We start from the raw sequence: 20,328 nt of genomic DNA on the forward strand, positions 1-20,328 counted from the left end.
CAGGGAAACGGTTTGTCGTACAGGGAGCTCCAGGATGGAAAAGGTGTACCTAATATTTCTAAGGCCAAGTGATTTGTTCTTTAGAAGATAAAAATATAAAATATATTTTTGAAAAGCAAGCCCAGCTGACACATAAAAGTGGAACAAAAAACATCACAGTATATGGAAATCTGCAAGCAAAGCGGATAAAAGAAGAAGAGGTTTCACAGAGGAGATAGTCTAATAAATAAGGGCTTTAATATGTTTTACAAAGAATTTGAAGGCATTTTAAAAATGAATGAACATATTTCAGGCTACAGTCATGGTAACATTATCCCCCATATTTTCCCCTATCAGTGTGATTCTAAGAGGTTGATCAGACCCGTCGTTAAAACAACTTAGCTTAAACTGCATTCAGATAGCATCAAAGACAAGTCTGAACTGCATCAATGTGCACTAATTTTTCCCTCAGATGACCTTTATAGGGCTGTACCCCTTTTATCCACATACTATTCTTTAGTCTGAACACAATCCGTCCTGAGCCAAGCTGTAGGACCTCCTGAACTTCTATGACCCCATGCAAGCAGCAGAGTGAAGGGCAGTTTACAGAAGAGACAGCTGTTTTGATTTTGTTTATAGTTTTTTCAGCTAAAAGTTCTAACGAACTATTTATCAAAACCCTTCTCAGTATATATGTCCATATTATCCGGATTTTATTAATCAAAATGAATTGCAGGGCACTGGGTGGATTTATCTTTGGTTTAAAGTTTATTCTGATTGTTTTCAGACCCACTGTGGTCACTGTAAGCTTTAATGGTTGTGTCAATCAGATGAGAACAGTCTGAGCAGCATTATAATCACCTAAATAAAAACTCTGTCTATAGGTTAAAATCATCAGTCTTTGCTCTGACACAGAATTAGGTCATTAACCTTAAGAGATGGCTCTGAACCAAGTTAAAATAATAACATAGTTCTGATTTGTGTTGTGACTTTTACAGAAGCACGAGCAGGTCTGCTCGGTCACACTGTTATGACAGCCCAGTGTGACGTGGCTGCATGTTTATCTGCATACAGAACAGGAAAATGACATCCAGTCACAGGGACGTTTTGGGGTCTGGATTAACTGCAACGTGTAAATTCACTCAATCAGAGATGACCAATTACAATCAGATAACTCAAAACAACATAACATCTGAACAGAACTCTGTTAGGTTTATATAAGTTTGTGAACACACCATGTGTCTTAGTTGAGACAAATGTTGATTCACTGACTGTAACGTCCACAGGGAGACCGGTCTGACTGTACTGGTGCATTTCTGCAGACGGCTCATCGAAGGTGCATAATGTATTGAATGTGTTCAAATATGAAATGTTTTGTTGATTTGATACTGTGTGAAGCCTGCACCTATATCATTTTATTATTTCCAGGTTTTGTTCTTCTTACTGAATGTCCTTCTTTCCAGCATGACTACATTTTTAATCAAAGCTCTCGGTCATTTTGTCCTCTGCAGCCTCAAAGGATCTGTGTGCAGAAGAGGAAAGAAAACAGAGAATACTTTGGAATGTAAACTAACAAAAATAAATTAAAAAATCCTACAATTTGTAGAATTTACAATCAGAATAAACTTTGATGAAACCTAATAAGCTGTAACAAAGGTTTGTCAGCAGAAAAAAAAGCAGAATTCAGTAATGACTAAAACCCTCATGTTACCATGACAACCACGACAGCAGTTTTTCCCTTATGGAAAAACCACACATTTCATATGTGATAAAACTCAAAATAACATGATTTCTACATGTGACACATTAAGACACATTTTGCACGTTTCCTGTGTGAAATTAGAAATCATGTTTCACATGTGACACATAATCACTAATAACCAAGACAAAATGTGTTTCACATGTGACACATAATCACTAATAACCAAGACAAAACACGTGTTTCACAAGTGACATCTGAAAATCCCACCGTTTCACGTGATGTTCGTGTGGTTTTTCTGTAAGAGTTCCCAAAGAGCTTTACATGTTGATCCATTTTTTCCCCCAATCCTTTAATCACCAAAACTGTCAAACTTAAGAGTTTGTTGCAGCGTAGCTTTCGTTTTAGTTGTTTTTCAGTGACGAGCATTAAGACAGTGAGTATGGACAGTTTATTCAGTTTGTGAAACTCATTAAGACCTGAAGTTTTAGAAAACCTTTTGAAGAGCAGTACTTCATTTATTGTTTCTCCTCCTCATCTTCTGGACAACAACTAGGTATACAACAGTTGGAAAAAATAAAAGTTAAATTAATGGCATGAACTGTAATAGCTCTGACATTGTCACTGTAATAAATGCAAAAGGGCAAGAGGTTGATTTGTGTTATAAGAAGCTCATTAAACTGGTTTTGAACAAAACATTCACAGGGTTTTTACTCAAATCCAATGTAAATTTTACAAAAAGAAAAACTGGAAAAAAAAAAATACTGAAAAATGGAAACTAATCTTTTATGTATTCAGGAATCATTTTTTCATTTAGGTCAGGCAATTCACCATGCAAAACAGAAAGGGGAGAATATCAGGTAAATCTCAAGTAAAAGAAAATAAATTGTGAACTTAACACAATAAAAAGCTGAACAGAGAACTTAGTTGGCATAAAATTGACACTTTGGAACATTTAATACAACATTTACTGTAAGAGCTCTTTGGAGACTTTAGTATCAGCCTGACTTCAATAATCATGGTTTCTGTACCCCACGCTACATTTACTGAATGTTTTACAACTAACACAATCATTCCTAATCTGTAAATCAAGTTTAACATCTCTGTCAGGAGTAAAGTTGCAAAGGATTAAAAAAAAAGACCCAGGTTCCAAATAAAAATAAGTTTTATAACCACACAAGACAAGATTTGTACAGTTTTGCTCCTTAACACATGAAAATCTTTTAATGGAAATTTAAACTAAATCAGGTGTGAAATCCAAAGGCTTAGAAAACGACAGTAAATAAAATTGTGGTTTTCACTGAAACGTTGAACTTGAATATATTTATAGACCTGATTCTGTCAGCAGAACCCAAAGAGGTAAAGACTCTCGCCTCTGGTTTTTCAGGTCATGGAGGCTCGGTCATCACACCGTAATGAAACGACGGGGAAGGTAACTGAATTCAGTAAGTCTTCTTCCAGGACCGCAGGTACAGCTGAAAGGGGAGCAGTGGGTTCCTGTTCTGCATGCTCTTATGGAAAACATCAAAATCAGCTTTCCTGATTCTCTGCAGATAGTCTTCTAACACCACCTGCAACACACAACAAAACAGATGGAGAGGCTGTTTTCATTTGCATCGGGTTACACTACGGGGAGTTCATCCTGGGCTGTTTTTATTTATTGTAGAAGAAGACAGTTCTTCAGTTTCAGACATGATGAGATTTAATCCTACCTTATATATATATATATATATATATATATATATATATATATATATATATATATATATATATATATATATAAGTATATATATATATACTTCTAAGCACATTTTCAAAGCAATTGCAAGTATGGATGACAAGAGAAAATCAGAAATTATGCATTATTTAATAATGCCATCCCTAAAGTGAAACATGGTGATGAAAACATTATTTTCTGGAGATTTTTTTCTACCAGAAACCAAAGAAGTAAACATTATAAAAGGGAAGATTAAGGTAAAAAATAATCAGAGTGAAAACAAAATCCCAAGATCTCAATTTCTAGCTAAAAAATATTTTTTTATGACTGATATATTTTCCTATACATATTGTGCAAAAATCGAAGCAGTGGTTTCGAGCAACAGTTCATGTAATATTTGTCCGGAGGCAGAGAATTTAAAGATCTTTTATGTTTTTAGCCACAGTTTGGAACAGAAAAAATGCTGCAAGAACAGAACTTTAATTAAAATAAAACTTACAGGAGAGTATTTTCATGTTGCCACAAGTAAATGAGCTAAATTAAGATTTTTTAGATGGTGTCTGTAGCTGCCTCATGAAATTCAATATTCAAACAAGATTTAGACTCCTTAAGTTCTGTGGCTGTAAAGTGACAGTCAACAACCTGCCTCGAAATAAACAAACAAACAAAACATTTTGTTTTTAAACTGGAAAATTTTGTTACTGGTAATCCAGCAGTGTGTTGGCCTGTGGTTATATCTGTAAGACGACTCGCTGCAGCTGTCTAACCCACATTATTCTCTGTTCTCATTTCATTTAGCTGAACAGTGAGCACGCAGAAAAAGAAACATGGTGATGACATTCTTTACGCTGCCTGCAAAGCCCTCTGATTAGATGCCTGTTTTTCCATCCCCATATCTCAGTGAAAAAAAATTGCTGGCAAATCAGAACAAATGTGATTTTCAAACGCTATACTGGATGTCTGGAGGCTTTTCCATTTGGGCACAAAGATCAAAATTCCACCTACACTGCTTAGGGAAAGTGAAGTTTTGTTGCCAAATAATCCTCCCTGCAGCAGACGCTGCTGTTTTATTCTGTACAATTAGAAAACTTGGTGAGATGACAGTTAAAGGCGATATATCATCAAAAAGGTCATACAGAACTTCACACTGATTGTGAATTTTCCTGAAAGCTTTGATATGTATCAACCGCTCTAATGGTATTACCATTCAGGAAGGTGTAAATAAGCCTTTAGTGTTAGAATGAAAGCGGCGCAGAGGCGAGTCGGTGTGACTCATGTCCCTCAAGCTTCACTGGGATCGCTCTGTCTTTTATCCAAACCTGCGATTCATCTGAACAACGTTTCCAGCATTCAAGTTGTATCTGCTTTCCCATGTGGACCAACATCACACACACACACGTGCACAAAGCCTGCACGGTCCACTGCAGCGTGAAAATCATTTTAATACTCCATTCATGGGAGAGAGTCTTTTATTGGTGCACTGACTGCAGGAGGGCTACGGCGCTTCTTGGGTCTCTATCGTAGTTGCAGCAGGTCAGTGTGGCATCGTGGATATAAATTCTAAAGAAGTGTTCGTCTTGCAGCAGAAACCAACCTCTGTGTTTGTGCAGAGACATGTTCTTCGTCACATTCTATTTAAATAACTGATTATAATGAACCTACGTTTGATTAAAGATCAATCTTGATTGGCTTTCTCCTAATTTCTGCAGTGACGAAATGCAGCCCTAAATATCCGGATGTGTCGTATCAGTTCTGTGAGCGAGATTTTTAAATGACACTTGCCCAAAACGTATGGTAATAAAAGCAGATATTTCTGCTTTTAACATTATTTCTGTTTCTGGTGATATTTCAGACAGCAAAATTAGACTCAAGAAAGCTTTCACATTTCTGAAGTGTTACATTGAAAAAGATTTCTGACACTGTAATTAAGCTTTGACTGCTGCTGGATTGACAGAAAAACCCAATAATTCAACTTTCATCTTCAAAGTTGATAAAGAGTTCTGCTTTTAAACGCTCCAATTTAAACTTAGATGATTTTTATGTCAAATTAACAAAGATTAGATCAGTTGAGGTATTTATAATATTACAGGAACATCTGTTGATGTCCCGTTTGTTGTTCAGGTGACAGATCGTGCCACAACTGTGTGTTTATCTGCATGTGGAGGGAGTAACTGAGATCTGATCACACATGTAGACAGGCACACACTGGGATGCCAGCTGTGATCTTAGAGCTGATAAAAAATGTCTTCAAGTAAAAATGAAGCTTTGAAAGTATCCTAACCAGAAAAGTTTCTTTTATTATTATTCAAGCTGCATATAGTATAAACAAAAGGAGAACTCGATGTGAGTAAGTTAACGTTTCAAGCTCAAAATTTTTATTTTATTAATGCTTTTTTATGAGAGCCCAAATTAAAGTTTTAGTCATTGTACGACATTAGATTTTTGGGTGTTTTCGTTCTGAAAACAACAGTGAAATGATGCATAGATAAATGTCATGTTTTATCCTTTAAAATAATAAAATATTACTCTTACTGTCTGAAGGAAGGCCGGCGTGGCAGCAGCTGGAACGTTGTGGTTAAATGATCGCGCCTAAAAGGAGAGAGAAAAATAAACCCCAAATTAAAAACAAACAAACAAACAAAAAAAGAGAACCATGAATAATCCTTCTTTCACAATATATTTTTAAAAAGGACCAACAACAAACTTTTGAGTTTGATTTCGGGTGTTTTCTGCATCTAGTCTGGTTAAACTCTTACTGTAATGTTTTTGACAAGGACGTATTTTCAGTTTTTTATTAAAAATAAACATAAATCACAATTCTGTTTTTAATGGAGTGGGACACTGTATAACTAACACCGTGTGTGACTAAAAATTGATTTAAAATTCTTAAATTTGATTGGCAACAAAAGAAACGTTTGAAACAAAATTAAATTCAATCTAAAAAAATAGTTTTAAAGATTGATAATTGGGTATTTTCTGAGACCAACATGGCAAAACACTTTAAGGCCTTTTACCTTCCTTTTTTCTGTTAAACCTCGTAACTGTGACCTATGAGTCACTCAAATATAAATAAAAATAGAAACAGAACAGATAAACCAGTGTTTTGTCAATACGTAACTGACAATTTAGCAAACATCTAATTCTGAATTGGCTCTCTTGGCACTTTAGGTACTCTCCTGCAGTTTGTAGCAAAAACACATAATTTGTTTTGATTTCTTCAGTTGAACCAAAAAAAAATGCCAAAGACAAAACAGTTTGAGAGACAATAAATAGTAGTTTTGCTTCAGCAAAGTGATACTCAGAAAGCTATAAGCTTAAACCGTGGCACACCTTGGCATGGTGGCAGAGTGACCTAAAAATGAGAACAATAAACATGTGGAGGATAAAAAAAGTATATAAAAATATCTAGAGTAGATGAACAATATCTGAAAGCTATGTCCTGAAAAAGAAAAAAAACTCTTGAATCTGGCTCCTTTAATTATACTTTTTTAGTTGACCAAAGCTTCATCACAAATACTCTCAACAGACACAGAAAAACATAGAGAAAAGATTTAAATATGGCAAATTACACAGAAACTGGGCTAAAAAGCAGAAACAGATCATATTCAAAATTTACTGTTCAAATTGTCAACATGTACGAAGCAACGCTGTGGAAGGTGTCCACACAGATGAAGATATAAACAAATAAAAGTTCAGTTAGATGATATTCTGACCTGTAGTACTACTCAGAAAGGGTCTAAAAGGGACAACTTTTATTTCTCAGCAATGGTCAACTATCCTATTTGCAAAGTTTATGTATTAATAGCAAATGAAAAGTGCACAAATGGAAACAATCAGTCATGAATTAGTTTTTACAGAAGGCAGTTATCAACATGACTGAAGTACTGTGGTATGATAATAAACACAGTATTCAAGGAAGAAATACTCCAATAGACTACTCAAGTCAATAACATGAAAGTCATGCTAAAAGATAAAGGCAATCATACCAAATCCACTGTATTTTCTTTTTATTTGCATATTTAAATAAATAGCTTTAACTGTTTTTATTTTTTCTGGAGCTAAAAAGGAACAACAGAAGGCTTAAAAGTGTTGCACAGCACTGTAGTAAAAGAGAAAAAATATAAAAGGTCAATAAATGATCTTGTTTACATAAAGAGCCTAAATGCTCAGAGATGAGTGGTTTCATCAAAAGTGCAAACGGACTTTAAGCAGAACAGGTTTTCTCCATTAACTATGAGAGGGAGATTTGTCCCAGCAGAAGGAAAACTCGGAGATGATTTACCTTGTTTCACTAAGTGGTCTCAAGATGGCGTCAACAGGATTCTGGATTCAGGTCAATAAACTGGAGAGCCGTCGAGAGCGTGTGTGCTTTTCTTGTTGTGATGAGTCAAAAAGTCTCCAGTAGAGAATAAATATTCAAATACAGGAAAAAGAATCTTATCATCCGCAGCAGATGGATAACAAGGATCAGGCTTCCACTTTTCCAGCTCTCTTCAAATGAAGCAAATTAGCTAATTAATTAGCAATGCTTTTTCTTTTAGTATTGTCATGCTTGTATACTTTGATGTGTACTTTGATGAATACAGTTGTTAAGTAAATGTTTCTCTCACTTTTATCTTTATTGAAATGAATTGATGAAAAAGTACCCTCTGATACTGTAGTGGTTGGTGGTCTGGATTATTCTGACAGGTTTGAATAATTTCTCTCTTCTAGATGTCAATAACGTGTTAAATTTTAATAATGTTGTGTGGCATGTACACACTGAATATGGTATACCAATCAAAATCAACACAGTCATCTTAAACAGTAAACAGGATAATAACAGAAGCCGTCTGCGGTCTGAAGTAGAGGCGCCTATCAGTTGCAGGTTTGGTTGTTTTGCAGATCGAATCTGTTCTTACACATTCACAATTGGATTTGGGATTTGGGGAGTTTGAAAGAAGAATAAACCTTTTGGGGTCTTTTATGTTTGCCGAGCTGCTCCTGAAAATCCTGGAAAATAGAGTGGTTTAACACTTCAGGGGAGGCGCTGCAAGGGTTCAGTGTTTAAGAGGGAGAAACGTCGACATGAGCACCGGAAAATAAAGTCTCTGTACAAGAAGCCACTGGGCCACCTGAGGATTTATTTAGTAATCCATCTGCTTTTGTACCTTATTGTTACAATAAAGTACAAACTTAAAGCAGAATAATCCATCCTCTCAACTTTAAACTCCACCTAGTTTTAAATCACGCTTCATTTGTTGCACCCTGGAGGTGGGAAATATAAACAGCTTTGTTGTTTTTTTTCTGTTACTATTAACAACTAATCATCAGCAGGTTTCCAGCTGACTGGACGTAAACTTGTAGATTAAACACTAAATGGATTTTCTCGTATGACTCTCCCAACAAAAATGTTAAAGTGATCACAATATTAATGAAACTGGTTGAAAAAAAAACAAGAAGTTCCAGTTATATTTTTTAACAACTACACTTGTTAGTATTTCCTTTCAGCTTGTAGTTTCTGTGCAGCAGCAGCATGTCTGACTCAGAAGCGTTCTCCTGCATAGAAAGACATCACCAACCCTGCCATACGGCTAACTGCAGGAAGCTAATGAGCTCCATGCACTTTAGAGCAAACAAAAAAAAAGGCCAAATAATTCTGTGATTTCTGGCTTAATATTGCATCCTTGTTCAAACAAAAGCTTTCTTTAACAAATTATCCTTTAAGTCTTTATCTTTACTAACAGCTTTTAGAAACCAAAGGGTTTATGAGTCGGACAAAACATCTGATGACTCAACATGTGCTCCATAAAATGTATTATTTTAACCCAGTTCCATAAACAGTGTAGTTACAGTAAGATTTTATTCAGAATGGGACTTACTAAGCTTTAAAAATGATTTAGTGTTAACAAATGAGATAATAATTTGCTACCAACATTTATTCAATACTTTATAAGCGAAGAATAACAAATGAAACATTTTACAAGCTAACAAACACAGAGGAACGACACGAGCATTGCTTGGAGGAATGCATATCACCCGCTTTCTTGCATGCCAAAGTTTAAATCGAACTTTAAAGCTTTGGCTGTCTTTTAACCTAGACAGCGTTAAAAAGGGATGCTATGGTTCTGTAATCCTTCGGTATTTTAACCAAATAATGTCCCAGATTTCATTAGGATCTGAGTAAAAGGAGACATTCACCTTGAGGTTTAACAGAGTAGCACTCTTCTAACTGATCCATGGCAAGGAGAGAAAAATCATCTAATGTATGCTGGACAATGAAACCTTCATTTATATTCCACTGTTGTTTTATTCAGTGTAATCGGATTTGATTTAGCTTTTGGCAACAGCTCTAACTGGTATAAACAGGGAGTAAACAAAAACATAAACACTGATGAGAGTTTGAATAGCTGCTTAATGAAAAAGTCTTCATAAGGACAAAAATCAATGACGCATGTAAGTGGAGACTAATAAATCTCCAAACAAATTAGATGCAGACTCTGAGGAGATGCATTAGTGAGTTAATGGTAACACATAAGACATTTGCAGGACACTTTCAATTACTCACAATGGTGCAGGTGCAGGCAGTAAATCACAGCATGCCAAAGCATTAACCATCAGTGGTGCTCATTTGCATTTTACAAATAGAAAACCTTTTTGTACCTGCTGTTTGAGTGGCTTAAAAAGTGTTCAAGAGTCTGAAAAACAACCGCTGTGGCTGTGAGTTTTCACCACACCTCACCGATGAGTGGGGTCATAATTTTAGCTGCAAAGGCATCGCACTCGAGTGAAATCAGTGATTTGAGATCATGCATCCAGAGCTTAGTCTAAACTTATTCATGAATGAGCCAAAGTTTGAATAGGTGTTGATTTTATAAATAGTTTTTATTTGACCAGGTTCCCTTAGACTGGAAATGAAAAAAGTGACAAAAGTCTGAAAAACATTGCACTGTAGAAGATAAAGAAAAAAAATAAACTACTTATTTTTTCCTAAATTGCTATGCTCTAAATGTTTTATAACTTCTCTCAGTAATAAATGTTGAATTCTTGTTTTTGCTGTTGTAGCAATTAAATAGTTAACTAAATTCAATATGGCAGCTGCAGCCAACTGCCCTTAAAAAACACAAAAATAGCTTTAACTCAGTCACATTTACAAACACTGACCTAAAATAAAAAGAAAATGTTAGCTGAGACTTTTCTTCAACACATATTTTGAGTGGAACAGGATCCACAACATCTTTGTTTAACATGTTGCCATGAAAACAGCTATAACTCTGTGGTTTCTCAAAATAAGATGATTATAATCTAAAAGGCGGCAGGAAATATGTTTCCCTTCTAGGAATACAAGGCCTTTGATTATAAATCTAAATTTGGAATGTTTTAAATTATTTTGTGTTGACTGACTTTATGAAAACAGATGCATTCACAATCTAACTGTGATCCATATACTGTGCAGATGTTTGCTCCTCAGATGTTTCATTTTCCCAGGACTTACCTAATTATAATAAAACATGCATTCAAGTGTTCTGTGCTCCAGCACTCATAATAACATTAAGCGTGTAAGTGAGTGACCCGGTCAGCGTTTATGATTTTAGATTCCCATGACAAACGAACATGAACAGATCAGCTGGTAGTTTCATCAACATTAGCGCTCTCATTTATCTGATCCTGAGGGCAGACAGGTTCCATGATGGAGACGGAGCGAATTTCAGGCTAATGATCCCTCAAGAGATGAAATATCTGGGAGTCATGACCAGTCACTTAGACCTGAAGCAGCCTCTTGGATCTTAGGTCAAATAGTGTTTAAGAATAAAATAAGTCATCTTCCTTTTCACTCATCCTCTTGAGGACACTTAAAATAGCTCCCAATAAAAGGCCTATTAATATTTTAAAGTATGCTTGAGCTCTTTTACATTCCCTCTGTGGTAAAACTGATTAACTTCAGAAGACCCACTTTGTTATCATAAGTACCTAATCTGTTACATTTCTCAAGTTTTAACTTAGAAATGCTTTCATGAAACTACAAGATGATAATGTTATTCTCGTATTTATCTCGCTGTGCCTTGATTTAGACAAAAGCATCAAGTGAATAAATTTCATTATGTTTGCAATTTCCTGGTTGTGGTACATAAGGAGTCTGTGGTTTTGTAATCCCGTAAAAGCAAGGGTCAGCCTCATTTTAACTGTTACCGTGCGAGTGCAGTACATACATGCTGCAGGTGTACATGAGTCTGACTAGCGATGTTGTACACGACATCCCGGACATTCTGCTCCCGGCTTCCACGGATAAAGTCCTCCTGAGAAGCACTGTGCTGGAGAAAGACACAAAAACACAACCCATGTTGAGGTTTTCATTTTGAGGCTACAGATGATGAGTCAGTTTAACAAGCAAGCCTGTCGCTGCAGTTCAGCTGGGTCCAATTTAGCTCCACTTCACACTGCGGTTGAGTCGTCCCTTTAATTTGTTGAAAAGGAAAGGAGAAAAAGTCGGTTCCTGATATGTTAGGAATGGACTGTGGCTCCTCTGCACTGATATACAACCAGCTCAGAATTTACATACACTTCATTTAACTAAGTCACCAAGATCAACCACATCTTTCATGTGCATCATCGTCACACTCATGCACTTTTATAAACTATCAAGTTTAACTCTTCTCTGGTGCCACTGTGTAAACAGTAAATTGTGTGAAAGTACATATTCTCAACAGGACTTAAGTTCAATCTAAAAAAATTGCACTGAGCTCCAAAATACACACAGCATATCTACAGCTTGTAAAAGTCATTTTCTGTTTATTTTTATTATCTAAAAATAGGAGCTATCATGGCATAATAATTTTTTTTTCTAGTTAAACCAATCAGAATCTCTACATTTAAAGATTTGTAAGCAAAGACTAACAGAAGTCAATCACTATTGTTTATTAAAGACATGAGCAAACGATTTTGACACTGACAACAATGAAAGGTGCTCCTTGCAAACTATAAAATCAAACATAAAAAGGTTATCTTGAGCTCTATCAAATGATGCAGTTTCAAAGAGTAGTTTTCCAGATATATTGATTTGCAATTCTGATATGCAGATATGCACTAAATGCAAACAAAACACTTTTATCTGCATCTTTATTCAACAAATCTGAGCATAAATACATACTAATACACCAACATCGTCTGACTTCTCCATCCTAAATAGCTCTTCCACAGAGGTCACTACTGTAGACACTTCCGCTGATTCTGCAGGTTAACAAACGCAAATATGTCATAGTCAGCAACTGTTCACAAATTTTGCTTACAAAATTTTAATTAAAGGACATTTTAACCATCAACAGGAGAAAAAAGAATTGTGCAGATCTTATTTCTTTTATTTTCCCACCAGTCTTCATAACATTTCAGTGAGAACCTTTATGTCAACAGAAAATGAAGTGATTCATAAAATCTCTAAGTTAAAACAGAAAAAAAATCCTTTTTAGCTTTAAAAATACAACAGCAAGAAACTGGAGCTCTCTAGTCATCTTTATCAAGGTCTCTGATTTTGTTTAGATTAGAAACTGTTAGACTTTGCCAAGGCAATGAAAATTTTTAAAATGTGTTTGTTTTTAATCAAAGCTTAAAAAGTACTCCTAAACCTTGTCCTAACTATAAACAGTCACTGATTTGATGAAGAAAAGGATTATAAGAATGAAATGTTTTCATATAGCCTTTTCTTCAGTTTATAAAATAGTTGCTCATCAAAAACAGTAAAGACATAAAAGTATTACAGTGCAAGTAAAGAAATTAAAAACCTCAATTTGTCTAAATAAGAGCTTCAAGAAAAGGTGGCCAACAGCATCTAATCCAGCATCAGTTTGTAAAATGAACATCTGAATGGAAACTAAATAAAAAGCTTTTGGCAGCAGTGAACAAAGATATCTTGAGAGAAAAAGGCTGGAAAATCTCCCCCGCCTGCTGTTCAGCCTGGGGACAAATCAATCTCACATTTTGGTTTCATGATGCAGCCAGTGGTGCTGGTATCATTTTGTGATCCTAAACACTCCTCAGCAGATGAAAGCTGAAAGTTTTACCATGAGCCTCACAGTCCTCTGAGCTAATGTCATCAAAAACCTGCGAATGGGCCTCAGAGGGGCAGTGCATGAAAGGCACCAACCTAACAGAAGCCTTTTGTAGAGATGACTTATTAGAGGTGAAAACAAATCTTACATCAAAATATATCACAAAGATTGACAATGACAGAGCAGGTTTTTCTGAGGCTTCATACATGTTTTGTAATTGGAGGATTTGGTACAAGCTGGTCAAACTCTGTACCGATGGGCTGACGCTGAAGAAAACAGTTCGTCTTTGGATCAGAAGTCAGCTGCAGTTTTGTTCATTTAAATGTTTTCATTTATTGAAAAACAGAAATACATACTAATCAGGTTAATTATAGAATTCAAAACATTGACAAAAGCATCAATCTTTATAAGTATAAAGCCAAACAAATTGGAAAACAAGCAAGGCCAACACTCCTTCTCCTACAATTCATTTTAAACCTTAGGGACATATATTCAAGCTGAACAGGTTTTGGTTAAACGACACCTTGTAAGAGCTCATATACACATTTATTTAAGCTCCAATGGATATATTTCTAGCAGATTTGCATTTTAAAGAAAATAAATTATGAAACTGACAATAAAAAATCCCTACATTTAAATCATTTGTGACATACTAAAGCAAACACTGAAATCTAGAAGGATGATCGAATCAATAAATATTATTTTTTATTCAAACTATTTTATCATATAGAATTAGGTTTTATGGCTCATACACCCTTCATAATCTCTTCTCCAGTGAACTGATCTGACTTCATCCGTCAGTCCAACATGAGACCAAAATAACAAGCAATTTCCTCACCAAGAACAATTCATCATGTTCCTCTAAGATCTAGTAAATTTGCCTGCAGGGTGACTTCGCTTTCAGCTCCCTCTCACTGTGAAATGATAGAAAAAATTGACATAGGTAATAATGGGCAGTTGAAGAGAAGAAATGTATTTCAGGAGAAGAAAAGACCCCAATGTTTCAACCAACAAAAGAAACAAACTATCTTTTTTTTGTGCCAGGAAAACTATTAGAAAACACTGCTGCCTTTTCTCTCAGCCACCTAAAATGCTTGCCAAACATTAAACTTTCATGGTTTTCCTGTTCTATCAAACCTTATCTATATTTCTAAAAAAAACTACCTGGATTGAAAGTAAATGAAGTGTCATTTCTACTTATTTTGAAAGATGAGATGTCTGTGATTATCTTTATAAATCTCACACGATATGAAAGTTGGATAAAATTAAGACAAAACAGCCATATCTTGTATGTAATTTGGCATTTACAGCACAATAATTATGTCCTGCAGTGAAGGTTTTGTGTTATCTGATTGACCTTTTCAAGCAAATCTTAAATGAATAAAGGATAAAGACCGTGTCTGTTCTGTGACTTGTTACGCCCTCCTCTTTGAGGGAAGCTGTGCTTTTAGTTCCAGTATTGTCTCGGGGACCAAACAGAATAAATGGTCTATCGCCATTCCCTCCCTGACTGCGTGCAAAGTTTTCATGAAGCCTTGATGTGCCTTATTTCACACCTGCAGCACACATCACAGCACAGGAGAAAGAATGGGACAATCCAGGCAGCAAATTGTCTCAAGCTACTCCTATTCAACAGATCATGAATCAGTGTTGGAAAAGGGCTGAAGAATATTCCAACACTTTCAGACCCACACACTTAAACAAAACTCTTTTGGTGCATCAAATATGTAAACTTTTTCCTGTATTTTTAGGCAGATGTTTATACATGACCATACACCAAGGATACTGATGTGGATACATTTATTGGTACCCTTCCACAATCATAAAAAAAAAAGAAATCCAAACTGATGTGACTGGAGCCAAAAAGCTCCACTTTTGTCTCATCAGTGCATGAGTTTTGGCGAAATCCAGTTGGGCTTTTTGTGCTTTTCTGTCATTAGTGGAACCCTCTGGGGTCTTTTCCCATGGAGTTTTTTTATAACTCAAAATGTGACGGATGACGTGATCAGAAAGTGACATTCTCTAACCTTGGAATTTGGCTTGAATTGTTTTTGAGGGTTATATTGGCTCTTTTTCTAGCAGCCACACTTTCCATCCGATTAACCTGGGGTTGCATTTCCTCTTGCAGCCATGTCCCGGGAGGCTGGCTACAGTCCCATGAAGGTTTTACTTTTAAATAATATTGTCAGCTGTGGTGACAGGAGCATAAAGCTGCTTGGAGTTGGTCTTGTAGCCTTTACCTTTAACCAGGATATCTACAATCTTCTCTCTGAGCTCCTGAGACAGCTCTATCCTTTGCTTTGAAAAAAGAAATGATAAATATATGTTTTGTGCAAATTTAATTATATTTGATACAAAATTAAGAATCAGGAAACCAAGGTGGAATAAAAGAGAAGCTTTAGTTCTAAACTGAATTTATTTGTTTTAATTTGTAAGGCTGTGATTTTTTTTAATGATTTGTTTTTTAAAACAAGCATGTCTTCTCTTTCCTAATCTTTTTTTATTTCCCTCCTCAGCTTGTATGTCTCCCCTGTGAGTTGCTGTTATTCTTGACCAGTGAAGTATTGCTGGAAAATGTGTTTCATTTGTTGTTTGTCTTCAATACTCTGGATAAAATATTCTGGTTTTGTTATTTTACTAAACATTACAGTTCATGTTGTTTTACTTTAAGGGTTACGTGTAAGAAGTTGTGAGTGGAGAACCTGATCTAAAGATCCCATGTTTATGAGCGCTGAGTGTTTCGGTACATCTCCAGCGCCCTCTTCAGGAAGCAAAGTGATGTGAAGATGTGAAGTGGATTTGTTCATAAATCCTGGGGTCACAGGGACCATCTCTGGAAGAGAAGGGAGACCTTGCATGCTTGACACAGCAGTGATTCACTCTTGGAAACTTTATTTTCAGGAGACAAAAAACAAAAGTTCTGCGCAGAGATCGCGTCAGTTTGATCTTTTTTTCAGAGCTGCCACTATTGTGGCAGCTGGCAGCACTGTGGGATAACTTTACTTAATTTAAGGATAAAAGAAGGCAGGTATTATCCATCAAAAATGAGTTTTCTACAGATTCTTTTCTGTGAAAGGTTTCTTGCTTGAACAAAAAGTGAATAATTTTATTTTCCCATGCACGGAAAGCGTTACCCGTCTCCCGCTGTGAGAAACGAAAACTTGTCAGAGTGAATAAATTGTATTACTTCAAAACCCCGCCTTTGTTTGAGTTTTAGGCTTTGTTTTAATTGGACATTTTCTGATCTAACAAAACAAAACCTTCAGTTACACACCTTGGTAGAGATACTCACATTTCTTTCATTTGATGATGTTTTTACATGTTGTCTGTTGACAATTCAGACTCTAATAGGCTGAGTTTATTCAGCCCACGATTGACCTCAAATGTCTTCTACAAAGTTGAACAGTTTTCATTCAACTGTCACAAAGTTAAATAGTTTTGCATTAAACCGAGTTTGACTCACCAGCATGCAGATGTCCATGGGCAGGTAAACTTTCCGCCGGCTGCTGTGGTAAGGAATCGCTCTCAGACACGTCACGATTCCCTGAGCTTTACCGATGTGACTCGCTGCGTGATCTGCGTGGACATTTTTCACACCTGTGAACACATAAAATTAATAATCACAAGCTGTAACTCATTCTTTGGATAGGCTTGTTAGATTTTGAGTTGGAAAAAAAAAACTGCACAATTCTTAAACAAAAAATCTGTTTTTAAAATGTTGTATCTAATTTACAAAGATGTTGTGTAAGGAAACAAACAAAGAACATATTTCATCTCGAAACAACAAGGGTCAGCAGGTGTTTCAATAAATGAAAGATATTTATGATAAAGATGCGCCAGTTTTTGTTTGGACTCAGTCACGATTTTGGTCACTAATCTCAGTATGTGAATTATGGATAAGCTGTAGATCAGTGGTAAATCAGAGAGCAGAGTTCAGTCTTGCAGAATGCCAAAGTGTCCTTCAACAAGACCCTGTGCACCCTCCTATTGCTCTAGATATGCTTATTGGTGTTCAATATGTCAGAAATCATTCAGGAAAGTTGCAGCAACATGGGTGGAATGATAGGAAAAACACAGGTCAGGAAAAAACTCTTCCTGGTTTGAAAGATGCCCCTTTGAGCCTCAAATCTTATCTTTGGGATTTGCTTGTAAAATCTCCAGTTTCTAATGTTAAATGTGTCACCTGGTCTTACCTAAACACTCAAGCAGCAGATACAGTAAAGAGGACTGAGTGTTCTCTGAGTATGTTTCAAGTTCCTGAATGTTCCTGTAGGCTCTGTCATTCAGATCCTTTTCCTGGTGAAACAAAGAGCTTTGATGAGTGTCAGCTTTTATATTAAAACATATAAATATCAACTTAATAATCAAAAATGACTTTTAATTATAATCAAATGAAAACCTGATAGAGAAAGTTTTTTTTCTTGTAACAACTCAGAGTATTGTTTATTTTATTATATCCCTGTTTATGCAACTGTCACAGGCTGTAAAAGGTAGTTTGTGAAATGCAAAGAAAACATTTCTAATAAGACTAAAACAAGGCTTAGAAATAATGCATTTAATTAATTGTGTGAATTCATCCTAACATTACAAAACACCATTTTAAAAAAAGATCATCTTAATATGTTTTTAGTTTGTCTCTTACTCTTTCTGTAACAATCCTTAGCAGCCACCTCTTTGTTAAGCTGTGTGTCCTCACTGCCTGCGGGACAAAAATAATAAAAATGAGAAAACTTTGTACATTCGTGTTAATTGCCCCTAAATCTATCAGGACCTAAATTAAAACTCTACATAATGACGTTTACCCTGCACAGTTCAGTGCTGATTGGTTGGTTTGGAGGATCGTCTCTGTAGATTTCCTCTATGGCTGTTTTCCAGAACTGCATTCGCATCAAACCAATGCTCTTCTGGGAAACGGAGTCCTTCACCTTGTCCAAAAAACAAATATAGGAAGTGTAATGTTAGACAAGCAAAAGGGACAATGATGGCATATCTACTTTTAAAAACTCTGGCGTTTATCCAACCTTTTTTATTGTTAAAACAAAGACTGCAGTAACAGCAGCAGCAGTGAGGGTGACAGCAACAGAGCTGTATCTGCAGATATTTGATATTTTCCCACTCAAACAGATGTAGGAATACCTGCCTGAGCCAGCTCCACATTAAACGCTCTCAGAGCCAGAGAGGAGCGCCGGGCTTCCACCGGGAGGAGGAGAGACGACAAGAAGCCCTCATAGTCTCTGGACCTGAGGAGGAGACGAGGAGCTCATTCTTCCCAAGATAGAGACATTTTTATCATTTGTTTATTTTAAAAACTTCATGTATACTTTCTAAAAACTTCTTAGCAACACCCTAATTTGGCCTGAGCTAATAAACTGCAACATGTGAAGTTAGATCTAGTACATTTCTGTCTAAAAACAGTTTAAACATGTGGAAATAAAGTTGTAATTTAATTTAAATAAAAGTTTATAGTTTCATTGGAGTGAATCAATAAAAAGAGACATGTTCCAGTGAGAAGAAAATGTTTAAATACTTATAATACACTTTTAAAATGCTGTGTTGTCAACCTTTATGCAAGATATTTGAATGAAGTCTGGCATATATGCTATACATATAGCTTTTAAGAATATGGACTAAACTGTGAGTTATGTATTTTAAATTGTTGTACAACAAGTGGGGCTTTACTATCTTTATTTAAAATAACACATTTTCCCAGGTAAACATTCAAACGTGTTAGTTCCAGTCTGACCAACCTACCTTACCAAATCCAGACAGTACTTTTCACTATGTTGAGACGCTACTGTTGCATTTGTAGACGCTCTCACACTTTGTATTTCAGCCGCTCTCTGGATACAAACACTACTTGGTGCTAAACTTCTGTGAAGCCTGTAAATCCGAGAGGTTTTACTGCTTGATAATCCATGTTTTGCACAGACGCAAGCTGCCATGTTCCCCTTCAACTTGTGCTGCATTCGCTGTCCCTCGGAGATGAGAATACGAGTGAGTAAACCACATCAGTTGCGACCACAGTGTGATAAATTAGGCTTGCCCCAGCGTTTGTGTTGTGCTTTTCTGCAAAACAAAAGTCTGTCAATAAACGTCATACTAATTCAACGGAGCAAATAAAGAGGCAGAGGCTAACAGTGCATTTATTTTGGGTTGCATAAGCTAAAACACTACTATATATCGAAAGTTGCAATTCACTATACAACTTGATAAAGTAAGTAAGTACAACTTGTCGTCCATCTCAAATAAATTAGAGAGACTGTCATAAAATTGTGATACGAAATGTAAAAATAAAAAAATACATGGGGCATTCTTTATTTATACCCAGACAACCAAAAATCCCAATTTTTAACCTACCTACGAACGCAGCAGACGCTCTTGCCGTGTGTTACATTAAATGCTTCCTCCTCCGACCATCCGGAACAAAAAGCGAACTTTAACTCTTATTTAAAAACTGTTTCTTCTAGTTTTTAAACAAATTCAAAATGTACATAGCTGTACATAGAAAAGTTAAATTATCACACACATACAAAAAAAATAATTTTGCGTTAAAGCATGCAAAAACAAATAAAGAAAAAAACACGTATTTTTACGGTTACAACACCGGAAATTAAACCATATTGCTACCAAAATAAGATTGTGCTATAAATAAGAACTGTTTTTTTTTTTTATCAGGGGCCCTTTCTTGAAATACATCATTATAGCTAAGCAGAGTCGGCATTATTACAATATAGATTTATCTAGTTATGTCTTTTTAAAATGAAGATTAATTATGACAGAAAAAACTGACTAAAAATGTAACTACACTGTTAACAATTTGATTTTATCAAAATCTGACAAGGCTGAAGACTTTACACATGGTATGATATGAATCTCACCCATAAACAGCCTTAAAACTCTGTCAAACAGTA

General features: G+C 35.7%; 1 protein-coding gene across 4 annotated transcripts; it reads right to left on the reverse strand.

Annotated features, from left to right (window-relative positions):
- Positions 1 to 215: 215 nt before the first annotated feature.
- ndufaf6 (NADH:ubiquinone oxidoreductase complex assembly factor 6) lies at positions 216 to 19,849 on the reverse strand. 4 transcript variants are annotated; one of them, XM_025007542.2, is made up of 10 exons: positions 19,775 to 19,849; positions 19,169 to 19,483; positions 18,554 to 18,657; positions 18,220 to 18,342; positions 18,060 to 18,116; positions 17,611 to 17,713; positions 16,881 to 17,014; positions 11,585 to 11,686; positions 5,928 to 5,984; positions 2,111 to 3,249 (listed from the first exon to the last, which is right to left on the reverse strand). In XM_025007542.2, exons 3-10 carry the CDS (start codon positions 18,572 to 18,574, stop codon positions 3,121 to 3,123), a joined length of 726 nt encoding a protein of 241 aa, XP_024863310.1. In that variant the 5' UTR covers positions 18,575 to 18,657; positions 19,169 to 19,483; positions 19,775 to 19,849; the 3' UTR covers positions 2,111 to 3,120. The 4 variants fall into 4 exon arrangements, 3 of the variants coding, with proteins under 3 accessions (XP_017279150.2, XP_024863310.1, XP_017279149.2); XM_017423660.3 differs by having other exon boundaries at positions 18,558 to 18,657; positions 19,775 to 19,848; XR_005234244.1 differs by having other exon boundaries at positions 3,186 to 3,249; positions 7,678 to 11,686; positions 18,558 to 18,657; positions 19,775 to 19,848.
- Between the last annotated feature and the right edge of the window lie 479 nt (positions 19,850 to 20,328).

This window comes from Kryptolebias marmoratus, linkage group LG16 (genome assembly GCF_001649575.2).
Source record: "Kryptolebias marmoratus isolate JLee-2015 linkage group LG16, ASM164957v2, whole genome shotgun sequence".
Classification (NCBI taxonomy): domain Eukaryota; kingdom Metazoa; phylum Chordata; class Actinopteri; order Cyprinodontiformes; family Rivulidae; genus Kryptolebias; species Kryptolebias marmoratus.

Bases quoted from the DNA above. Each gene is read 5' to 3' on its own strand.
- ndufaf6 (XM_017423660.3), bottom strand. From the start codon at position 19,383: ATGCAGCACAAGTTGAAGGGGAACATGGCAGCTTGCGTCTGTGCAAAA. The intron at 17,015-17,610 runs GTAAGACCAGGT...ATGTGTTCACAG, and splicing joins TCTGCTGCTTGAGTGTTTAG to GTGTGAAAAATGTCCACGCA. The intron at 5,985-11,584 runs GTATGTACTGCA...CTCTCCTTTTAG, and splicing joins CTCATGTACACCTGCAGCAT to GCGCGATCATTTAACCACAA.